An 18,002-nucleotide genomic window follows, 5' to 3' on the forward strand; every position below is an offset into this window, starting at 1 on the left:
CCGACCCGGAAACGGACGCCGCGTACCAGCGAGGCGCGGCAGAGGCGGGGAAAGAGCCGTTGGGAGCCCGCCTCGTGCCCCGCCCGGCCTCGCCTCGCGCAGGCCAGCGAGCAGGGAGGGGAGCGGAGCGCGAGAGAGCGGCCGCGTGGGGCAGCAGCGCCCCCGCCGGCCGGGAGGAGGAACTGCGCGGAGAGAGAGGGGCCGGGCAGGCTAAAGAGACTGGAGAGGAGTAACAAACAGGGCAAGGTGGGCAGGAAGGGGGCAATGAGGGGCTGGGGGCAGTTGGGGAGCAATGGGGGAGCAACTGGGGGGCCAGAAGGGGATAATGGGAGCCTGGGGGAGGGCAGTCGGGAGCAATGCAGAGCAACAAGGGGCAGGAGGGGCAATAGAGGGGCAGGGTGGGGAGCAATGGGGCAGCTTCCCCCCTAAAAACAAGGGATTTGTCCCTTCCTAGCCCCCCCGATGGCATAAAGGAGACGCTGACACAGCGGTAGGGGGGTTCACAGCTTTATTGGGGGGCAGCAGGGGCACCCCAGCACCCAGCAGCACCCAGGGTGAAGGTACATGGGAGGACCCCAAGGGCAGGGCAGGGTGGGGTGGGCACAGGAACATGGGAGGACAAAGGTGGTCATGGGTGGTCCTGGTTGGTCCCACAGGGTCATGGATGGATGGAGGAGCTTCCAGGTGGTGACACAGATGGCCATGGGTGGTCCTGGTTAGTCAGACATGGTCATGGATGGACACAGGTAGCTCCTCTGGGTGGTCATGTGTGGTCTCAGTTGGTCCCAGGTCATCATCAGTGGACACAGAGGGAGGTCCCAGGCAGACACAGGAGGTCATGAGTGGCCCTGCTTGGTCACAGGGGGTCGTGGACGGACACAGGAGGAAATGGATGGCTCCAAGGGGTCACACCTGGCCATGGGTAGTCACAGCAGCCAGGAGGGCAGAGGGGACTGAGGATGGCTGTGGGCACCTGGGTGGGCACAGGTGGCCTTGGCAGAAGCTGGGTGCTGGTGGTGCTGGTGGCCTCAGTCAGAGTCGCTGCTGGAGGAGGAGGAGGACGAAGACGAAGAGCGCTGCAGGGGGACAGGGACAGCCATGAGCACCTGGCAGGGGGTCAGGGGTAAGCCCCCCCCATGTCCCCCCACCCTGTGTCCCCCCACCCCGTGTTCCACTCACCTTGTGTTTCTTTTGAGCCTTCTTCATCTTCTTCTTCATCTTCTTCATTGCCTTCTTGTCCAGCCCGGGGGGGCACACGGGGGGCACCCCAGGGTAGGGGGGCTGCAGGGGGGCACAAGGGGGGCCTGGGGAAGGGCCTGAGGGGGCCAGAGGGGGCCCACAGGGATACTGGGGGGGGGCAGAGGGGTACAAGGGTTGCCCAGGGGGGTTTGGGGGTACCCCAGGAGCAGGGTACATGGGCTGGGAGGGGTATGGGGGGTTGGGGGGAGGGGGCTGGGGGGGGTACGCAGGGTTTGGGGGGTACACAGGGTTGGGGGTTGGTGGTTGTCCTGGAAGGAGGGGGGGGGACAGGAAGAGAAAATTTAGAAGGAATGTTCCTGACCCTCTCCCTCCCCTGGAGGGAGGAGGAGGAGGAGGGCTCAAGGCAGCCCCTCCATCATTTCGGGGCTGTCACCCCCACCCTTACCTGTGCCAGGGCCCCACATGGCAGCCGACAGCTCCTGAACCTGGGTGTGGGGGACACGGGGTGAGGGGGGAGCCCCCAACACCCTGCAAGGGGTTTGAGGGGAGCCCCCATAACCGTGGAGACCCTCTCGGGGGGGTCCGAGGGGTGCAGAGGAGGATTTAGGGATACAGGAAGGGTTCCGAGGGAGCTGAGAGGGGTTGGGGGTTTTGGGGGTGCAAGGGGAGTGCAGGGAGGATTTCGAGGTGCCGGAAGGTGCAAAGGTCATGCAGGGGAGGATTGAAGCGTGTACAGGGATTCAGGGGGGACGTAGGGGTGCAGGAGGGATTTAGGGGTGCAGGAGGGGTCGGGGAGGGTGCAGGGGTCGCTGGGATCTGGGGGCGCACAGAGGATTTGGGACCCCCCAAGCACTTCCGCTCCCACCTGCGGCTTGAGCTCCTTCCGCGGCCCCTCCCGGGGAGGCGGGGGCGTGGTCAGACCGTCAGGCTCCACCCCGTGGGCGTCGCCTGGTCTCCTGACTACGCCCTATAGACGGAGACCGCGCTTCTGGCTCCTCCCCGTGGGCGGTGTCTGGCCCGCTTGACTCCGCCCCATGGAAGGAGACCGCGCTTCTGGCTCCTCCCCGTGGGCGGGGCCGAAGTGAAGGGAGGCTCCTGGGTCCTGCCGCCCGCCTCTCCCGCCCTCTGCCTCAGTTTCCCTCCTCCCCTCTGCACCCAGCTGCCGTGGAGACCCCCATGGGGGGCTGCAGCTGTCGAGGCGAGGGGGGGTGTTGGGCGATGAAGGCAGCGAACACCCTGGAAGAGACCCTCTAGGAGGGAGGTGAGGAGCCCCCACGTTGCTTTTCCCGCGCCCGCCAAGGGAAGCCCCGCCCCGAGGGGGGGCACGCGGGCCGACGGGGGGGCCATTCTTAAAAGGGCGATGCCGCCGCAGCTGCTCCCCCCGCCCCGGGGTGGGGGTCCCTCAGCACCGGGGCGGCACCGGCGTTAAACCCGACGGCAGGGGGCTGCGGGGTCACCGCTGCCGCCAGTGCAGGCCCGGGGCGGGATGGGGGGGGGACGGGGAGGGGCCCACCGGAGCTGCCCGAGGGGGAGTCGCCGGTTGAAGGGCGCGGGCGGGGCCTCCCGCCGCGGGAACTGGGGCGGTTGTGTAACGGCGCCCCCGCCGCTGCCGGCAGCCCGGGGCGAGGGCGGCGGAGCGCGGCCGGTGAGCGGGGAGGGGAGCCGGGAACTGGGGACCGGGCCTGGCGGGGTGCGCGGGGAGGGATCGGAGCCGTTCGGTACCGAGGGGGGATCGGGCCAGGTGGGTGCTGCGGTACCGGGGAGGGGAATCTGACCTCGTGGGTGCTCCGGTAGAGCGGGGAATCGGGGCCGAGGGGTGTTCCGGGACGGGGCCCGGGCCGTTCTCTGGTACCGGAGGGAATCGAGGCCGGTGGGTGCTACGGTACCGGGGAAAGTTCGGGCGCGGCGGGCGTTCCGATACCGGGAGAATCGGGCACGGTTGGTGTTCGGGGTCCGGGGGGGACCGGAGTTGGGTGGGTGCCCCACTATGGAAGGGGACGGGGACCAGCGCATGCTCCGGTACTGGGGGAGATACCGGGACCGGGATGGCGCTCGGGGAGCGGGAAATGGCGGAAGGACCGTCCCGGGGGAAGGGGAATCTCCACTGCTACCCAACCCGGTAACCACGGCACCGAGGCCGGCCGGTTCCCCGGGGAAGGGGTGTGGGAGATGCCTGAAGTTGTCCGATGCCCCGGTACCGGCGGGGGGGATGGGGGGAGGACCCCGGAAGGTGTAGTGGCACTGACCCCCCAGGGTGGTGGCACTGACGGATGTCCCCCAGCGGGTACCCAGCTGGCAGCGCCCGGGGGCGCTGCATGGACTGGTACATGATGAACTGCGAGCTGCTGGCCACCTGCAGTGCCCTGGGCTACCTGGAAGGGGACATCTACCACCGGGAGCCCGACTGCCTGGGTAGGTGGGCTCGGTGGTGGGGAGGGCTTGGGGAAGGGATCCATCCAGAGGGACCTGGGCAGGCTGCAGAGCTGGGCCCAGGACAACCTCATGAGGGTCGACAAGGGTAAGGTCCTGGAGCTGGGGCAGGGCAATCCCAAGCACCAAGGCTGGGCAGGGACTGGCTGAGAGCAGCCCTCAAGAAAAGGCCTTGAAGGTGGTGGTGGAGGAGAAGCTCAACAGGAGCCAGCAGGGAGCACTTGCAGCCCAGAGAGCCAAGCAGAGCCTGGGCTGCAGCAGCAGAAGTGTGGCCAGCAGGGCCAGGGAGGGGATTCTGCCCCTCTGTTCCGCTCTGCTCACACCACCCCTGCAGCTCTGGGGCCAGCTCTGCAGCCTCTGCTCCAGGAAGGCTCTGGAGGGGCTGGAAGGTGTCCAGAGCAGGGCCAGCAGGAGGAGCAGAGGGCTGGAGCTGCTCTGCTGTGAGCACAGCCTGAGGGAGTTGGGGTTGTGCAGGCTGGAGAGGAGAAGGCTCCCAGGAGACCTTCTAGTGGCCTCCCAGGGGCTGCAGGGGGCTGCAGGAGAGCTGGGGAGGGACTTTGGAGGCTGTCAGGGAGGGAGAGGACTGGGGGGGATGGAGCAGAACTGGAAGTGGGGAGACTCAGATTGGCTGTGAGGAAGAAGTTGTTCCCCAGGAGGGTGGTGAGAGCCTGGCACAGGCTGCCCAGGTTGGTGCTGGAAGCCTCAGCCCTGGAGGTGCTGAGGGCCAGGCTGGAGGTGGCTGTGAGCAACCTGCTGCGGTGTGAGGGCTCCCTGGGTTGGGGCTGGCTGAGCCTCGAGGTCCTTTCCAACCCTGCCAATTCTGTGATTCTATGACCTTTTGGGGGGGGGGGGGGGAGTGTCTTTATGGCACTGGAACCCCCTCCCCAGAAAGCATCAAGGACCTGATCCGGTACCTGCGGCATGAGGACGAGACCAGGGACGTCCGGCAGCAGCTGGGGGCGGCCCAGATCCTGCAGAACGACCTCCTGCCCATCCTGGTCCAGTACCCCCAGGACAAAGTGCTCTTTGATGCCGTTGTCAGGTACTGAGAGGGGGATGGGGCAGGTTTGGGGGGGTGGGGAGGGGCCCCCTGTACCAACCCCTACTCCTCTGCAGGCTGATGGTGAACCTGACCCAGCCAGCCCTGCTCTGCTTCGGCAAAGTGCCCCAAGATGCCACCGCCAGGCACCACTTCCTCCAGGTCCTCTCCTACCTCCAGGCATACAAAGAGGTGAGGCTGCCCACAGAGGGGGCAGCTGGGTGGGTGGGGGTGTCCCCAAAGCCCCCCACCCCCAGAGCTCACCCAAGGCTTGCTGCAGGCTTTTGCCAGTGAGAAAGTTTTCGGGGTGCTCAGCGACAAGCTCTACCACTTGCTGCAGCTGGTGAGTGCCAGGGCCCAGCTCCTGCTGGGTGCTGGAGGGGGGGCTTGCCCCCACCCAAACGAGGGGGGGTGTCCCTGTGGGCGCCAGGTCGGGGTGGGGGGAACCCCTGATGGCTCTGTCCCCCCAGGACTGGGAGCAGAGGCAGGAGGAGGACACTCTGCTGATCGAGAGGATCCTGCTGCTGGTGCGCAACGTGCTGCACGTCCCCCCGGACCCCGCTGAGGAGCAGGTAGCACTTTGGGGACCTTCCCCTCTTTATTGGGGTGGGGGGGAGGTGGCTTCCAACACCCTGTTTGCTGAGCCCCACGCACCCCCCACTCCCACCCCCCACCCCAGGGCGTGGATGGCGATGCCAGCCTGCACGACCGGGTGCTGTGGGCGCTGCACATCAGCGGCTTGGACGACCTGCTGAAGTTCCTGGCCAGCTCCCCGGCCGAGCAGCAGTGGGCCCTGCACGTCCTGGAGATCATCTCCCTCATGTTCCGGGACCAGGTGAGGTGGGGCCGGGTGGGGATGGGGCGGGGGACGCCGGCAGGGAGCCCCCCGCTAAGCGCCGGTGCCGCCCGCAGAGCCCCGAGGAGCTGGCGGCGCTGGGGCAGGGGCAGGCGGAGCGCGGGGAGGCTGCCCGGGAGCTGCAAGCCCTGCGGCAGAGGGAGCTGGCGGAGAGGAGGGTCCGGGCGCTGCAGCGCCCCTCCAGGTGAGGAAGGGGCAAGGACGGGACCCCCCCTCCCCCCGCCAGGGCAGGGCCAGGACCCCCAGGGCAAGGATGAGAGCCCCGTGGTAGACCCGGGACCCCGAGGGCAAAAGGAAGGACCCCCGTGGTGAGGCTGAGACCCCCATGGCAGGGTTGGGACCCCCAGGGTGAGGCTGAGTGCCCTGTGGCAGGGCCAGGACCCCCATGGTGAGGCAAAGACACCCCCCACCCCCCCCAGTGATGCTGGCACACCCATGGCAAGGGCCAGGACCCCTGTATCAAGGCTAAGGCCCCCATGGCAAGGGCCAGGACCCCTATATCAAGGCTGAGACCCCCCTGATAAGGGCCAGGACCCCTAAATCAAGGCTGAGACCTCCATGGCAAGGGCCAGGACCCCTGTATCAAGGCTAAGACCCCCATGGCAAGGGCCAGGACCCCTGTATCAAGGCTAAGACCCCCATGGCAGGGGCCAGGACCACTGTATCAAGGCTAAGACCCCCATGGCAAGGGCCAGGACCCCTGTATCAAGGCTAAGACCCCCATGGCAAGGGCCAGGACCCCTGTATCAAGGCTAAGACCCCCATGGCAGGGGCCAGGACCACTGTATCAAGGCTAAGACCCCCATGGCAGGGGCCAGGACCACTGTATCAAGGCTAAGACCCCCATGGCAGGGGCCAGGACCACTGTATCAAGGCTAAGACCCCCATGGCAGGGGCCAGGACCACTGTATCAAGGCTAAGACCCCCCTGACAAGGGCCAGGACCACTGTATCAAGGCTAAGACCCCCCTGACAAGGGCCAGGACCCCTGTATCAAGGCTAAGACCCCCCCTAGCAAGGCTGGCAGGACCAGGACCCCCCCATACCAAGGCTGTCTCCCCCTCCCCCCGTGCCAGGCACTCTCGCTTCGGCGGCTCCTACGTCCTGCAGGGGCTGAAGGCCATCGGGGACCGCGACGTCGTCTTCCACAAAGGGCTCCACAACGTGAGGGCAGGGGCCGGGGACCCGGGGGGAGGAGAGGAGCTGGGGGTGGGGGTGGGGTGACCCTGCCTGCGCCACTCCTTCCTGTGTCCTCCCTCCCCCTTGCAGCTGAAGAGCTACAGCCACGACCTGGGCAAGGAGCCGCGGAGGGTGCCGCGGCGGCGGCAGGCTGCCCCCGACGGCGCTGCCCCGCGGCGCTCCGCGCACAGCGTCAGGCTCCTCCTGCACAGCTTCTGCCTGGACTTCCTGCAGGACTGCTACAACCCCCTGATGCTGCTGGTCAAGGTGAGAGGCTGCTGGGGGGGCGCCCCTGTCCCCCCCCTCCTCACGCCCACCCTGCTCCTGCTCCTCCTTCGCCTCCTCCTCCTCGCAGGCTTGGGCACGCAGCCACGGGAGGCCAGGGGGAGGCAGGGGGTAGGGGGGTAGGAAGGGTTCAGAGGGGGTTTGTTAGGAGGGAGTCAGAGGGGGTTTAAGAGATGCAGGGTGGGTTAGGAGGGGGTCAGAGGGGGTTTAAGAGATGCAGGGTGGGTTAGGAGGGGGTCAGAGGGGGTTTAAGAGATGCAGGGTGAGTTAGGAGGGGGTCAGAGGGGGTTTAAGAGATGCAGGGTGGGTTAGGAGGGGGTCAGAGGGGGTTTAAGAGATGCAGGGTGGGTTAGGAGGGGTTTGTTAGGAGGGGGTCAGAGGGGGTTTAGGAGGGGTTCAGAAGGGGATTTGGGGATGCAGGGTGGGTTACAAAGGGTTCAGAGGGGGTTTGTTAGGAGGGAGTCAGAGGGGATTTAAGAGATGCAGGGTGGGTTAGGAGGGGTTCAGAGGAGGCTTAAGAGATGCAGGGTGGGTTAGGAGGGGTTCAGAGGAGGCTTAAGAGATGCAGGGTGGGTTAGGAGGGGTTCAGAGGGGGTTTGTTAGGAGGGGGTCAGAGGAGGCTTAAGAGATGCAGGGTGGGTTAGGAGGGGTTTGTTAGGAGGGGTTCAGAGGGGGTTTAGGAGGGGTTCAGAAGGGGATTTGGGGATGCAGAGTGGGTTAGGAGGGGTTCAGAAGGAGTTTGTTAGGAGGGGGTTAAGAGGGGGTTTAAGAGCTGCAGGGTGGGTTAGGAGGGGTTTGTTAGGAGGGGTTCAGAGGGGCTTAGGAGGGGTTCAGAGGGGGTTTGTTAGGGGGTTCAGAGGGGGTTTAAGAGATGCAGGGTGGGTTAGGAGGGGTTTAGGGGGGGTTTGTTAGAAGGGGTTCAGAGGGGGATTTGGGGATGCAGGGGATGGGGTTAGGAGGGGTTCAGAGGGGGGTTGTTAGGAGGGGGTCAGAGGGGGATTTGGGGGTGCAGGGGGTGGGGGTTAGGGGTTCAGAGGGGGGTTGTTAGGAGGGGTTCAGAGGGGGATCTGGGGGTGCAGGGGGTGGGGGTTAGGAGGGGTGCAAGTTGCGTGATGGGAGCCTGGCTGAAGCCCCCTCTGGCACCAACCCCCCCAGGAGCAGCTGCTGAGGGAGAAGGCTCAGCAGCACGATGAGACCTACTACCTGTGGGCCACCTCCTTCTTCATGGCCTTCAACCGGCGCAGAGGCTTCCGCCCCGAGCTGGTGTCCGAGACCCTGGGGCTCAGAACCTTCCACTTCATCCAGCAGCACCTCACCAACTACTACGAGATGGCTCTGGTGGACAAGAAGGAGGCAGCCACCTGGGCTCGGAGGTGGGGGCTCAGGACCCCCCCGTGGGGGCTTGGGGGACTTCCATGGGGGCTTGGGGGACTTCCATGGGTGCTTGCAGGGCCTCCACAGGTCTTGGGACCCCTCCATGGGTGCTTGCAGGGCCTCCACAGGTCTTGGGACCCCTCCATGGGTGCTTGCAGGACCTCCCCTGGTCTTGGGACCCTTCCATGGGTGCTTGCAGGGCCTCCACAGGTCTTGGGACCCCTCCCTGGGTGCTTGCAGGGCCTCCACAGGTCTTGGGACCCCTCCATGGGTGCTTGCTGGACCCCTCCATGGGTGCTGGCAGGACCTCCCCAGGTCCTGGGACCCCTCCATGGGTGCTTGCAGGGCCTCCACAGGTCTTGGGACCCCTCCATGGGTGCTTGCTGGACCCCTCCATAGGTGCTTGGGGGACCTCCCCAAGTCTTGGGACCCCTCCATGGGTGCTTGCAAGACCTCCCCAAGTCTTGGGACCCCTCCATGGGTGCCTGGGGGGCCCCTGTGAGTGGTTTAGACCCTGCCAGGGCTCCTGGCCTCCCCCCCTGCACTGCTGCTGCCCCCCTGCAGGATGCATTTGGCGTTGAAGGCTTACCAGGAGCTGCTGAGGACGGTGCAGGAGATGGACAGGTCCCCGGAGCAGGCAGTGAGGGACAGCAGCCAGGTCATCAAGAGTGAGTCCTGGGGGGGTGGGGAGGGGATTCCAAGCCTCAGTCTGCAAGAAAGGAGGCTGAGGGAGAGGCCTTCTGGCCTCCCCCTGTGGTAGGATAGGAGGCAAGGAGGGGCTCAGCACTAGGGAGGGCACAGCTGGGGAAGGGGGGTGGGGGATTTTGGGGGGGCCCTCAATGCCAGAAGGATATTGAGGGGCTGGGGAAGGCCCAGAGAAAGGCAAAGACGCTGGGGGAGAAGGAGAAGGCTCTGGAGAGGTTGTGAGGAGCAGCTGAAGGCAAACCAGAGCCTGGGCTGCATCCAGAGATGCACTGAGAGCAGAGCCAGAGAGGAGATTCTGCCACAAGACCTCCCTGGGAGCCCTGCAGTGAAGCCTGGAGCTCTGCAGCCAGGTCTGGAGCCCTGCAGCCAGGTCTGGAGCCCTCAGCACAGGAAGGACCTGGAGCTGATGGAGCAGGGCCAGGAGAATGCTCTACCTCTGCCCCCAGGACAGGCTGAGGGAGCTGGGGATGCTCAGCCTGGAGAAGAGGAGGCTCTGGGGAGACCTTAGAGCAACCTTCCAGGAGCTGAAGGAGGCTCCAGGAAGGCTGGGGAGAGGCCCAGGGGCAGTGGCTTCAGCCTAGAGCAGGGCAGGGGGAGGTTGGATGTCAGGAAGGAGTTCTTCACCCTGAGGGTGCTGGAACACTGCAGCAGCTTGCCCAGGGAGGTGCTGGAAGCCTCATCCCTGGAGATCCTCCAGGTAAGGCTCAGGGAGGGCCCTGAGCAACCTGATGCAGCTGAGGGGAGACCTCCTGGCCGGCTGCAGCCCCCCGAGAGGAGGCTGGAGCCAGGTGGGGGTTGGGCTCCTGTGCCACGGAGCAAGGACCAGGCTGAGATGGCACAGCCTCAGGTGGCCCCAGGGGAGCTTTAGCTTGGCCATGAGGAGAAACTTCTTGCCTGGAAGGGTTCTCCAAGCCTGCCCCAAGCTGCCCAGGGAGGAGGCTGGGGCAGAGTCCTCATCCCTGGGGGCATCTCGGAGCCTCCCAGCTGTGGCAGGGTGGGCGAAGGGTTGGATGCCCTCAGAGCTCTTTTCCCCCCACCCCCACCCCAAAGGGTTCCACAGCCCTGGAGCCCTCTTTGCTTCCTCAGGCAACATCTTCTACCTGATGGAGTTCCGGGAGCTCTTCCTCACCCTCTTCAGGAAGTTCGACGAAGCCAGGCAGCCGCGGAGCTTCCTGCGGGACCTGGTGGAGACCTCCCACCTCTTCCTGCGGCTGCTGGAGCGCTTCTGCCGCGGCCGCGGCAGCCTGGTGGTGCAGGTGCCGGCCCCGGGGCTCGGCCCGCCCCCCGACCCGCCCCCCGCCCCGACCCCCGCCCCGGGCCCTGCGGGGGGGAGGGAAGCGCACAGCCCCTGCCTCCCTGCCCGCCTCCTCCTCCGGACCCTCCCTCCCTGCCTGCTTCCTCTGGACCCTGCCTCCCTCCCTGCCTGCCTCCTCTGGACCCTCCCTCCCTCCCTGCTTCCTCTGGACCCTCCCTCCCTGCCCGCCTCCTCCTCTGGACCCTCCCTGCCTGCCTCCTCCGGACCCTCCCTCCCTCCCTGCCTCCTCCGGACCCTCCCTCCCTGCCTCCTCCTCTGGACCCTCCCTCCCTGCCTCCTCTGGACCCTCCCTCCCTGCCCCTCTCCTCCTCCGGACCCTCCCTCCCTGCCCCCTCCTCTGGACCCTCCCTCCCTCCCTGCCCCCTCCGGACCCTCCCTCCCTGCCCCCTCCGGACCCTCCCTCCTCCTCTTTTCCGGACCCTCTCTCCCCTGCCCCCTCCTCTGGACCCTCCCTCCTCCTCTTTTCCAGACCCCCTCTCCTGCCCTCCTCCGGACCCTCCCTTCCCCCCCCCCTCCTCCTGATTCTCCTTCCCCCCCTCCTCCAGATCCTCCCTCCCTGCCCTGCCCCTCTGGACCCTCCCTCCCTGCCCCCCTCCTCCTGACCCCCACTCCCCCCCTCCTCCTGACCCCCACTCCCCCCCTCCTCCGGACCTTTCCTCCCCCCTCTCCTCCTGACTCCCCCGAGACTCCTCCTGATGCCACCACCTCCCCTGCCCCCAGCATCCTCTGATCCTGTGATCTTTGCCTCCCAGAGCAAGAGAGTGAGGAGGAAGAAGAGGAAGCAGCAGCAGCAGCAGCAGGCAGCCCGCAGCCCGCAGCCCCTCAGCACAGCAGAGCTGGAGGAGCTGTGGGCAGGGCTGGCACCGCAGCTCCAGGCTTGCCTGCAGGTATAGGCGGGGGGGCAGGCTCCAGAGTGTGGGGTACAGCCCCCTGGGTGCTCTGGTTGAGGATGTGGGGTGACAGGGGCCTGCCCTAGGGCGAGGTGCCCCTGCCTGAGGGCCTGGTGCCCTTCGACGCCGCCTCGGAGACGCCGGTGGAGGAGCAGCGCTCGGAGGCTCTGCTGCAGATCCAGGGCTGCCTGCGGGGGGGCCGAGCCCCCCAGGCCCTGCAGCTGCTCCGCTCTGCCAGGTGCTGGCACTCCCCACCCTCCCCACCCCCTGGCAGGGGGCCACAGGGAGGTGGTGCCAGCCCCTGCCCCCTCTCCCCCAGGGAAGTGTGGCCCGAGGGGGAAGTGTTCGGAGCCGCTGACGCGGGGCCGGCCGAGGAGGCTCAGCTGCTGCGGGAGATCCTCCTCGCCCCCCTGCCCTGTGAGTCTCCCACTGGGGCCACTCAGTGAGCTCTGGGATGGAGGGGGGGGAGGGCTTAGGGTCATAGAATCAATAAGGGTGGAAAAGACCTCAGAGATCATCAAGTCCAAGCTGTCACCCAACACCTCCTGACTAACTGAGCCATGGCTCCAAGTGCCACCTCCAAGCCCCTCTTGAGCACCTCCAGGGCTGGGGACTCCACCACCTCCCTGGGCAGCACATCCCGAGGGCCAATCTCTCTTGCTGGGAAGAACTTTCTCCTCACCTCCAGCCTAAACCTCCCCTGGCACAGCTTGAGACTGTGTCCTCTTGTTCTGGGGCTGGGTGCCTGGGAGAAGAGCCCAACCCCCAGCTGGCTACAACCTCCCTTCAGGGAGTTGGAGAGGGCAATGAGGTCTCCCCTGAGCCTCCTCTTCTCCAGGCTAAGCAACCCCAGCTCCCTCAGCCTCTCCTCACAGGGCTTTGTGTCCAGACTCCCTCCCCAGCCTTGTTGCCCTTCTCTGGACACCTTCAAGTGCCTCAATACCCTTCTTAAATCCTCACCATCCTCCCCCTGCAGGCAACACACCCCCAGAAACCGAGGAGCAGGAGGAAGAAGAAGAGGAGGAGGAGGAGGAGGAGGAAGAAGAAGAGGAGCAAAACGCAGTGCAGGTGGCAGAGAAGGAGTTCAACTTCCTGGACTACCTGAAAAGGTGAGCAAAGGCTGGGTGGGGAGGGGTCCTGGGTGGGGGGGGGAGGGGTCCTGGGCAGCCAGCCTCACCAGGGCTCCCTGGGTAGGTTTGCCTGCGCCCCTGTGGTGCGGGCCCTGGTGGTGCTGCTGCGAGGGTACCCCCGGAACAGCCCCCGGACCAACCACTGCGCCGCGCGCCTGCTGCACCGCCTGGCGCGGGACCTGCGCATGGAGCCCCTGCTCTTCCAGCTCTCCCTCTTCAACCTCTTCCACCGGCTCCTCAACGACCCTGCAGCTGCTGCCCACCAGGTCAGACCACCCCCCCACCCCGCCCAGGCCTTGGCTGAACCCCCCCGCCTCGGCACCCCCTCCCTGCATGAAGGGGTCCAGCCCTGCTGTGCCCTCCGTTCCTCATTCCCCCCATCTCCTCCTGTCCCCCATTCCTCCTGTTCCTTATCTTCCTGTCCCCCATTCCCCCTCTTCCCTATCTTCCTGTCCTCCACCCCCTCCTGTCCCCCATTCCCCCTGTTCCTTATCCTCCTGTCCCACATCCCCTCCTGTCCCCCATTCCCCCCTTCCCTATCTTCCTGTCCCCCATTCCCCCTGTTCCTTATCTTCCTGTCCCACACCCCCTCCTGTCCCCCATTCCCCCTGTTCCTTATCCTCCTGTCCCCCATCCCCTCCTGTCCCCCATTCCCCCTGTTCCTTATCCTCCTGTCCCCCATCCCCTCCTGTCCCCCATTCCCCCCTTCCCTATCTTCCTGTCCCCCCATTCCCCTCTTCGCTATCTTCCTGTCCCCCATTCCCCCTGTTCCTTATCTTCCTGTCCCACATCCCCTCCTGTCCCCCATTCCCCCTGTTCCTTATCCTCTTGTCCCCCATTCCCCCTGTTCCTTATCTTCCTGTCCCCCATTCCCCCTGTTCCTTATCCTCCTGTCCCCCATTCCCCCTCTTCCCTATCTTCCTGTCCCCCCATTCCCCTCTTCGCTATCTTCCTGTCCCCCATTCCCCCTGTTCCTTATCTTCCTGTCCCCCATTTCCCCCTGTTCCTTATCCTCCTGTCCCCCATTCCCCCTCTTCCTTATCCTCCTGTCCCCCATTCCCCCTCTTCCTTATCCTCCTGTCCCCCATTCCCCCTCTTCCCTATCTTCCTGTCCCCCCATTCCCCTCTTCGCTATCTTCCTGTCCCCCATTCCCCCTATTCCTTATCTTCCTGTCCCCCATCCCCTCCTGTCCCCCATTCCCCCTGTTCCTTATCTTCCTGTCCCCCATCCCCTCCTGTCCCCCATTTCCCCTCTTCCCTATCTTCCTGTCCCCCATTCTCCCTGTTCCTTATCTTCCTGTCCCCCATTCCCCCTCTTCCCTATCTTCCTGACTCCATTCCCCACCATTCCCTCCTGTCTCCCATTCCCTCTGTTCCCTATCTTCCTGCCCCCCATTCCCTCCATCCCCCATCCCCCCTCTGTCTCCCCCATCCCCATCTCCCCCATTCCCCCTCCACCCCCCATCCCCTCTGTCTCCCCCATTCCCCATCCCTCCTGTGCCCCATTCTCCACCGTCTCTCCTTCCCCACTGATTTTCGCCCCGCCCCAGCCCCACTCTGCCTCCCTCTGCCCCCAGGAGTTGGTGACCTTGGCCAAGTTCATCCTGGGCAAGTTCTTCTCGCTGGCAGCCACCAACAAGAAGGCCTTTGTGGAGCTCCTCTTCTGGAAGAGCTCAGCCACCGTCCGCGAGATGACTGAGGGCTACGGCTCCCTGCAGGAGGGAGAAGGGTCAGTGGGGCTGGGGAGGGGGCTTGGGAGGAGGCTGCCTTGGCCTCCCCTCCCCTCCCCCCCCCCAACCTTTTCTCACCTCCCTTCACTTCCCCTCCACCCCTTGCCCAGGGCCGGCCAGAGCAGAGTCCCTCCCTGGACCCCCCAAGAGGAGCAGGAGCTGCAGGAGCTCTACTGGAAATACAAAGAGGTGGAAGGTATTGGGGGTGGTCCTGGAGGTGGGGGGGGGAGCAGTGAGATAGAAACCCCCTCCGTGGTTTGGGGAGGGGGTGTCCATCCCTTTGCCCCTCCCCTAGGCGAGGACATCATCGCTGCCATCCTCGCCCACCTCTCGGTGCCCGGCCGGACGCGCAGGCAGGTGGTGAGGCAGCTGGTGAGGCTGGGGCTGGCCAGCAGCACCAAGGACTTCCCACGGGTCAGGTAAGTTAGGGGGGACCCCCCACACACACTCCCTCTACAGTGGGGGGCCCCCAGGGTGGGGTGAGGGCACCCCCAAAGACAGAGGCCGTGTTCCCCCTCACCCCCAGGAAGGGCACTGGCATCCTGCTGTGGACGCAGGAGCAGGAGCTGGAGCTGACTCGGCTCTTCCAGGAGTTCCAGGGCTCAGAGGGTGAGTGGGGCTGGGGTGGGCACCCCCTTCAGAGTCCCCCCCCCCCCCCCAAATCCCACCCTGAGCCCTTCTCACCCCACAGACGTCCTGGGGAACATCCTGAAGCACCTCACGGCCCGGCGGTCCCGGGCTCGGGTGGTGGAGAAGCTGCTGGGGCTGGGGCTGGTGGCAGAGCGCAGGGAGCTCTACAAGAAGCGGCGGAGGAAGGGGAGACCCTCGATGGTAGGGGAGGGGGAAAGCCTCCTGGGGGTCCCCCCACCCCCAGGCTGTGCCCAGCCTGGTGCTGCCCCAGCAACAGGCATCCAAACGCTGCTGGTCCCCGCAGGGTGCAGCAGCTGCCCCGGTGGTGCCCGCTCAGGACAGCGAGGAGGAGGATGGAGACAGCGAGGAGGAAGAGGAGGAGGAGGAGGAGGAGGAGGAGGAGGAAGAGACAGAGGAAGGGGCAAAGAAGGAGGACCACCGGGCACCTAAGGAAGGGGCTGGGCAGGGCTTGGCACGTCGGCTGCACCAGAAAGGTAGGGGAGGGGGTTGTGAGCCGCCCCTCCCCCCAGCGGGGCTTGGCTCCGGGGCCGTATCCTGTGTCAGCCTCTGCTTGTCCCCAGGCCTGGCCGGGCCCCTGCGGTGGGTGGAGAGCTGCCTGAAGAGGGCAGCTGAGGACAGAGAGGAGGATGGTGAGCGGGCAAGGGGCTGGGGTGGGCTCCGGGGTGGGCAGCGGGGCTGGGCTTGACAGTGCTGCCCGCCCAGGGGTGTGCCACCCGGTGCCACTGGTGCCACTTACGGAGGAGAACGAGGAGGCCATGGAGGAGCCAGGGTTCCGCAGGCTGCTGAGGCAGCTGGGGCTGCGGCCCCCTGCCAGCGAGCAGGTGAGGGCCCTGCTCTCCCCCCCAGCCCTGCTCTCCCCCCCAGCCCTGCTCTCCCCCCTAGCCCTGCTCTCCCCCCCCAGCCCTGCTCTCCCCCCCAGCCCTGCTCTCCCCCCCAGCCCTGCTCTCCCCCCCAGCCCTGCTTCCCCCTCCAGCCCTGCTCCCCCCCCCAGCCCTGCTCCCCCCCCAGCCCTGCTCCCCCCCCCAGCCCTGCTCTCCCCCCCCAGCCCTGCTCTCCCCCCCAGCCCTGCTCTCCCCCCTAGCCCTGCTTCCCCCCTAGCCCTGCTTCCCCCCTAGCCCTGCTTCCCCCCTAGCCCTGCTCCCCTTCTAGCCCTGCTGCCCTAGTCCTGTCCCCCCAGCCCTGCTCCCCCCCCCCAGCCCTGCTTCCCCCTCCAGCCCTGCTTCCCTAGTCCTGTCCCCACAGCCCTGCTCCCCCCCCCCAGCCCTGCTGCCCCCCTGCAGCTCTCCTTCATCTCTCTCCCCCTCCCCAGGAATCCTTCTGGCGCATCCCAGCTGCCCTCAGCCCGCAGCAGCTCCGGCGCTTGGCTGCCTCCATCGCCCAGTGCGGCCACGACCCCCCGGGGCCCCCCCAGGGGCTGCTGGAGCCACCCCAGAGTCCCCAGGACCCTGCTTCAGGTGAGGAGCTGGGATGGGGTTCCACCAGCTGTGGGGCTGGCCCTGAACCCCTCTTCATGTGCCCTCAACTCCCTCTTCTTGCACCCCAACCCCTTCTTGTGCCCCACTCTCTTGCCCCCAAACCCCTCTTCCTGTGCCCCCAAACCCCTCTTCCTGTGCCCCCAAACCCCTCTTCCTGTGCCCTCAACCCCCTCTTGTGCCCTCAACCCCCTCTCCTGTGCCCTGACCTCCCCTTTCTTGTGCCCAGCAGCAGCACCGCAGCTGCCAGCAGGGCTGGGATCAGACTCCGAGAGGTGAGGAAGGCTCCCACGCCCTGGGCCCACTTCTGGGGGCTCTCCCCAATTCTGGGGGTGGTCCTTGTCCCCAGCTGGGGAGGGCACCCAGCCCCCTGGCTTCTCCCCGTGCCAACCCTTGTGCCCACAGCTGCAGTGAGGAGCCTGTCCCTGCCCCCAGCCCGGTGCAGGGGGGCACCAAGAGGCGCCGGGAGCTCGACAGTGAGGATGAGGCTGAAGCAAGCCCAGGTTGGGTTCAGCCCCTTCCACTCTCTCCTGGGGGGGCTCAGGGGGAGCTCTTCCTCCCTGCTGTCACCAGGAGCTGAGCCCAGCCTGCTGCTGGATCCCATTTCCAGCCCCTGGGGCTGAGGAGATGCTGGGGACGGGGGCAGCAGTGCACCCCCACTCCCTGCACCCCCAATTCAGGGGGGCTCAGCTCATCCCCTGCTCCCTCCAGCCCCAGATCCAAGCCCTGCAGCCCCCCACGAGGAGGAGGAGGAGGAGGAAGAGGAGGACCTGCAGCCCCTGGGCAGGCGGAAGCGTCCCCGTCGCTTGGAGGAGGAGGATGAGGAGGAAGATTGAGAGGCTCCCCCTGCCCTGAGGCTTGTTGGGGCTCCCCCTGCCCATGGCTGAGGAAGTTTGCTGGGGGCTGGGGCTTGCTGCAGGTGCTGGAGTTGGTTTTGAAGGTGCTGCAAAAGCTGGCAGGGCCTCTGCCCACTGCCCCTTCCCTGCTGGGTTGCCTGCAGTCTCCATCTCTCTCTTTTTATTCTCCCCCCAATCCCTCTTTTTATTCTCACCCCAAATCCCTCTTTTTATTCTCCCCCCAATCCCTCTTTTTATTCTCCCCCCCAATCCCTCTTTTTATTCTCCCCCCCAATCCCTCTTTTTATTCTCCCCCCAAATCCCTCTTTTTATTCCCCCCCAAATCCCTCTTTTTATTCTCCCCCCAAATCCCTCTTTTTATTCCCCCAATCCCTCTTTTTACCCTCCCTATCTCCCCCTTTTTTTCCCCCCCCACTCCCTCATTTTTCCCTAAACTCCTTATTTTTTCCCCCCAAATTCCCTGTTGGGTTTCCTCCCCCCCCCCCCAAACTCCCTGGGTTTTCCCCCCAGTTCCCTGTTTTTTCCCTTCTCTGGAACTCCTCCTGCTTTTTGGTCACTCCTTTGAACTCGGGCAAGAGCCCAAATAAATAACTCAACCCCCCGCAGCTCTCAGCCTTCGTGGCTCCGGGGGTGTCACATCCCCGAGGCCGGCGGGGGGGAGGTCAAGCCGCCCTGGCCCCAGGGCCTGCCCTGAGCCCTGGCCCCGCAGGAGGGGACAGGGAGGTGGCCAAAGCCCTGCGTGTCGCAACCCCTCCTGCTCGCCCATAAAGGGACCGCGGCGGCGACCGCGGCGTCGGCGGCGGCTGGACGGGGCGAGGGGAACGGCGGCGTCACGACCGGGTGAGCCGGGGGGGGCTTGGGCAGGGGAGGCTGTGAAGGGCTGGCGTGGC

At 66.0% G+C, this 18,002-nt stretch overlaps 1 protein-coding gene across 1 annotated transcript; it reads left to right on the forward strand.

Moving 5' to 3' along the window:
* The first annotated feature begins 3,453 nt into the window (after positions 1-3,453).
* Positions 3,454-16,534, forward strand: TIMELESS (timeless circadian regulator). Its single transcript, XM_054177342.1, has 27 exons — positions 3,454-3,612; positions 4,519-4,672; positions 4,747-4,861; positions 4,950-5,012; positions 5,140-5,241; positions 5,349-5,504; positions 5,582-5,709; positions 6,601-6,688; positions 6,794-6,970; positions 8,144-8,361; positions 8,927-9,030; positions 10,154-10,323; positions 11,135-11,269; positions 11,359-11,510; positions 11,592-11,689; positions 12,249-12,381; positions 12,467-12,668; positions 13,980-14,131; positions 14,243-14,328; positions 14,428-14,551; positions 14,659-14,741; positions 14,824-14,963; positions 15,067-15,256; positions 15,344-15,412; positions 15,486-15,604; positions 16,093-16,237; positions 16,485-16,534. Exons 1-27 carry the CDS (start codon positions 3,471-3,473, stop codon positions 16,532-16,534), a joined length of 3,495 nt encoding a protein of 1,164 aa, XP_054033317.1. The 5' UTR covers positions 3,454-3,470.
* The last annotated feature ends 1,468 nt before the right edge of the window (positions 16,535-18,002 follow it).

This window comes from Dryobates pubescens, chromosome 40, assembly GCF_014839835.1.
Source record: "Dryobates pubescens isolate bDryPub1 chromosome 40, bDryPub1.pri, whole genome shotgun sequence".
NCBI lineage: Eukaryota > Metazoa > Chordata > Aves > Piciformes > Picidae > Dryobates > Dryobates pubescens.

Excerpts from the sequence above, each read along its gene's own strand:
- TIMELESS (XM_054177342.1), top strand. The coding sequence starts at position 3,471 with ATGTCCCCCAGCGGGTACCCAGCTGGCAGCGCCCGGGGGCGCTGCATG. Across the intron at positions 5,242-5,348 it reads CGGACCCCGCTGAGGAGCAG|GGCGTGGATGGCGATGCCAG; the intron begins GTAGCACTTTGG and ends CCCCCACCCCAG. Across the intron at positions 10,324-11,134 it reads GCGGCAGCCTGGTGGTGCAG|AGCAAGAGAGTGAGGAGGAA; the intron begins GTGCCGGCCCCG and ends TTTGCCTCCCAG.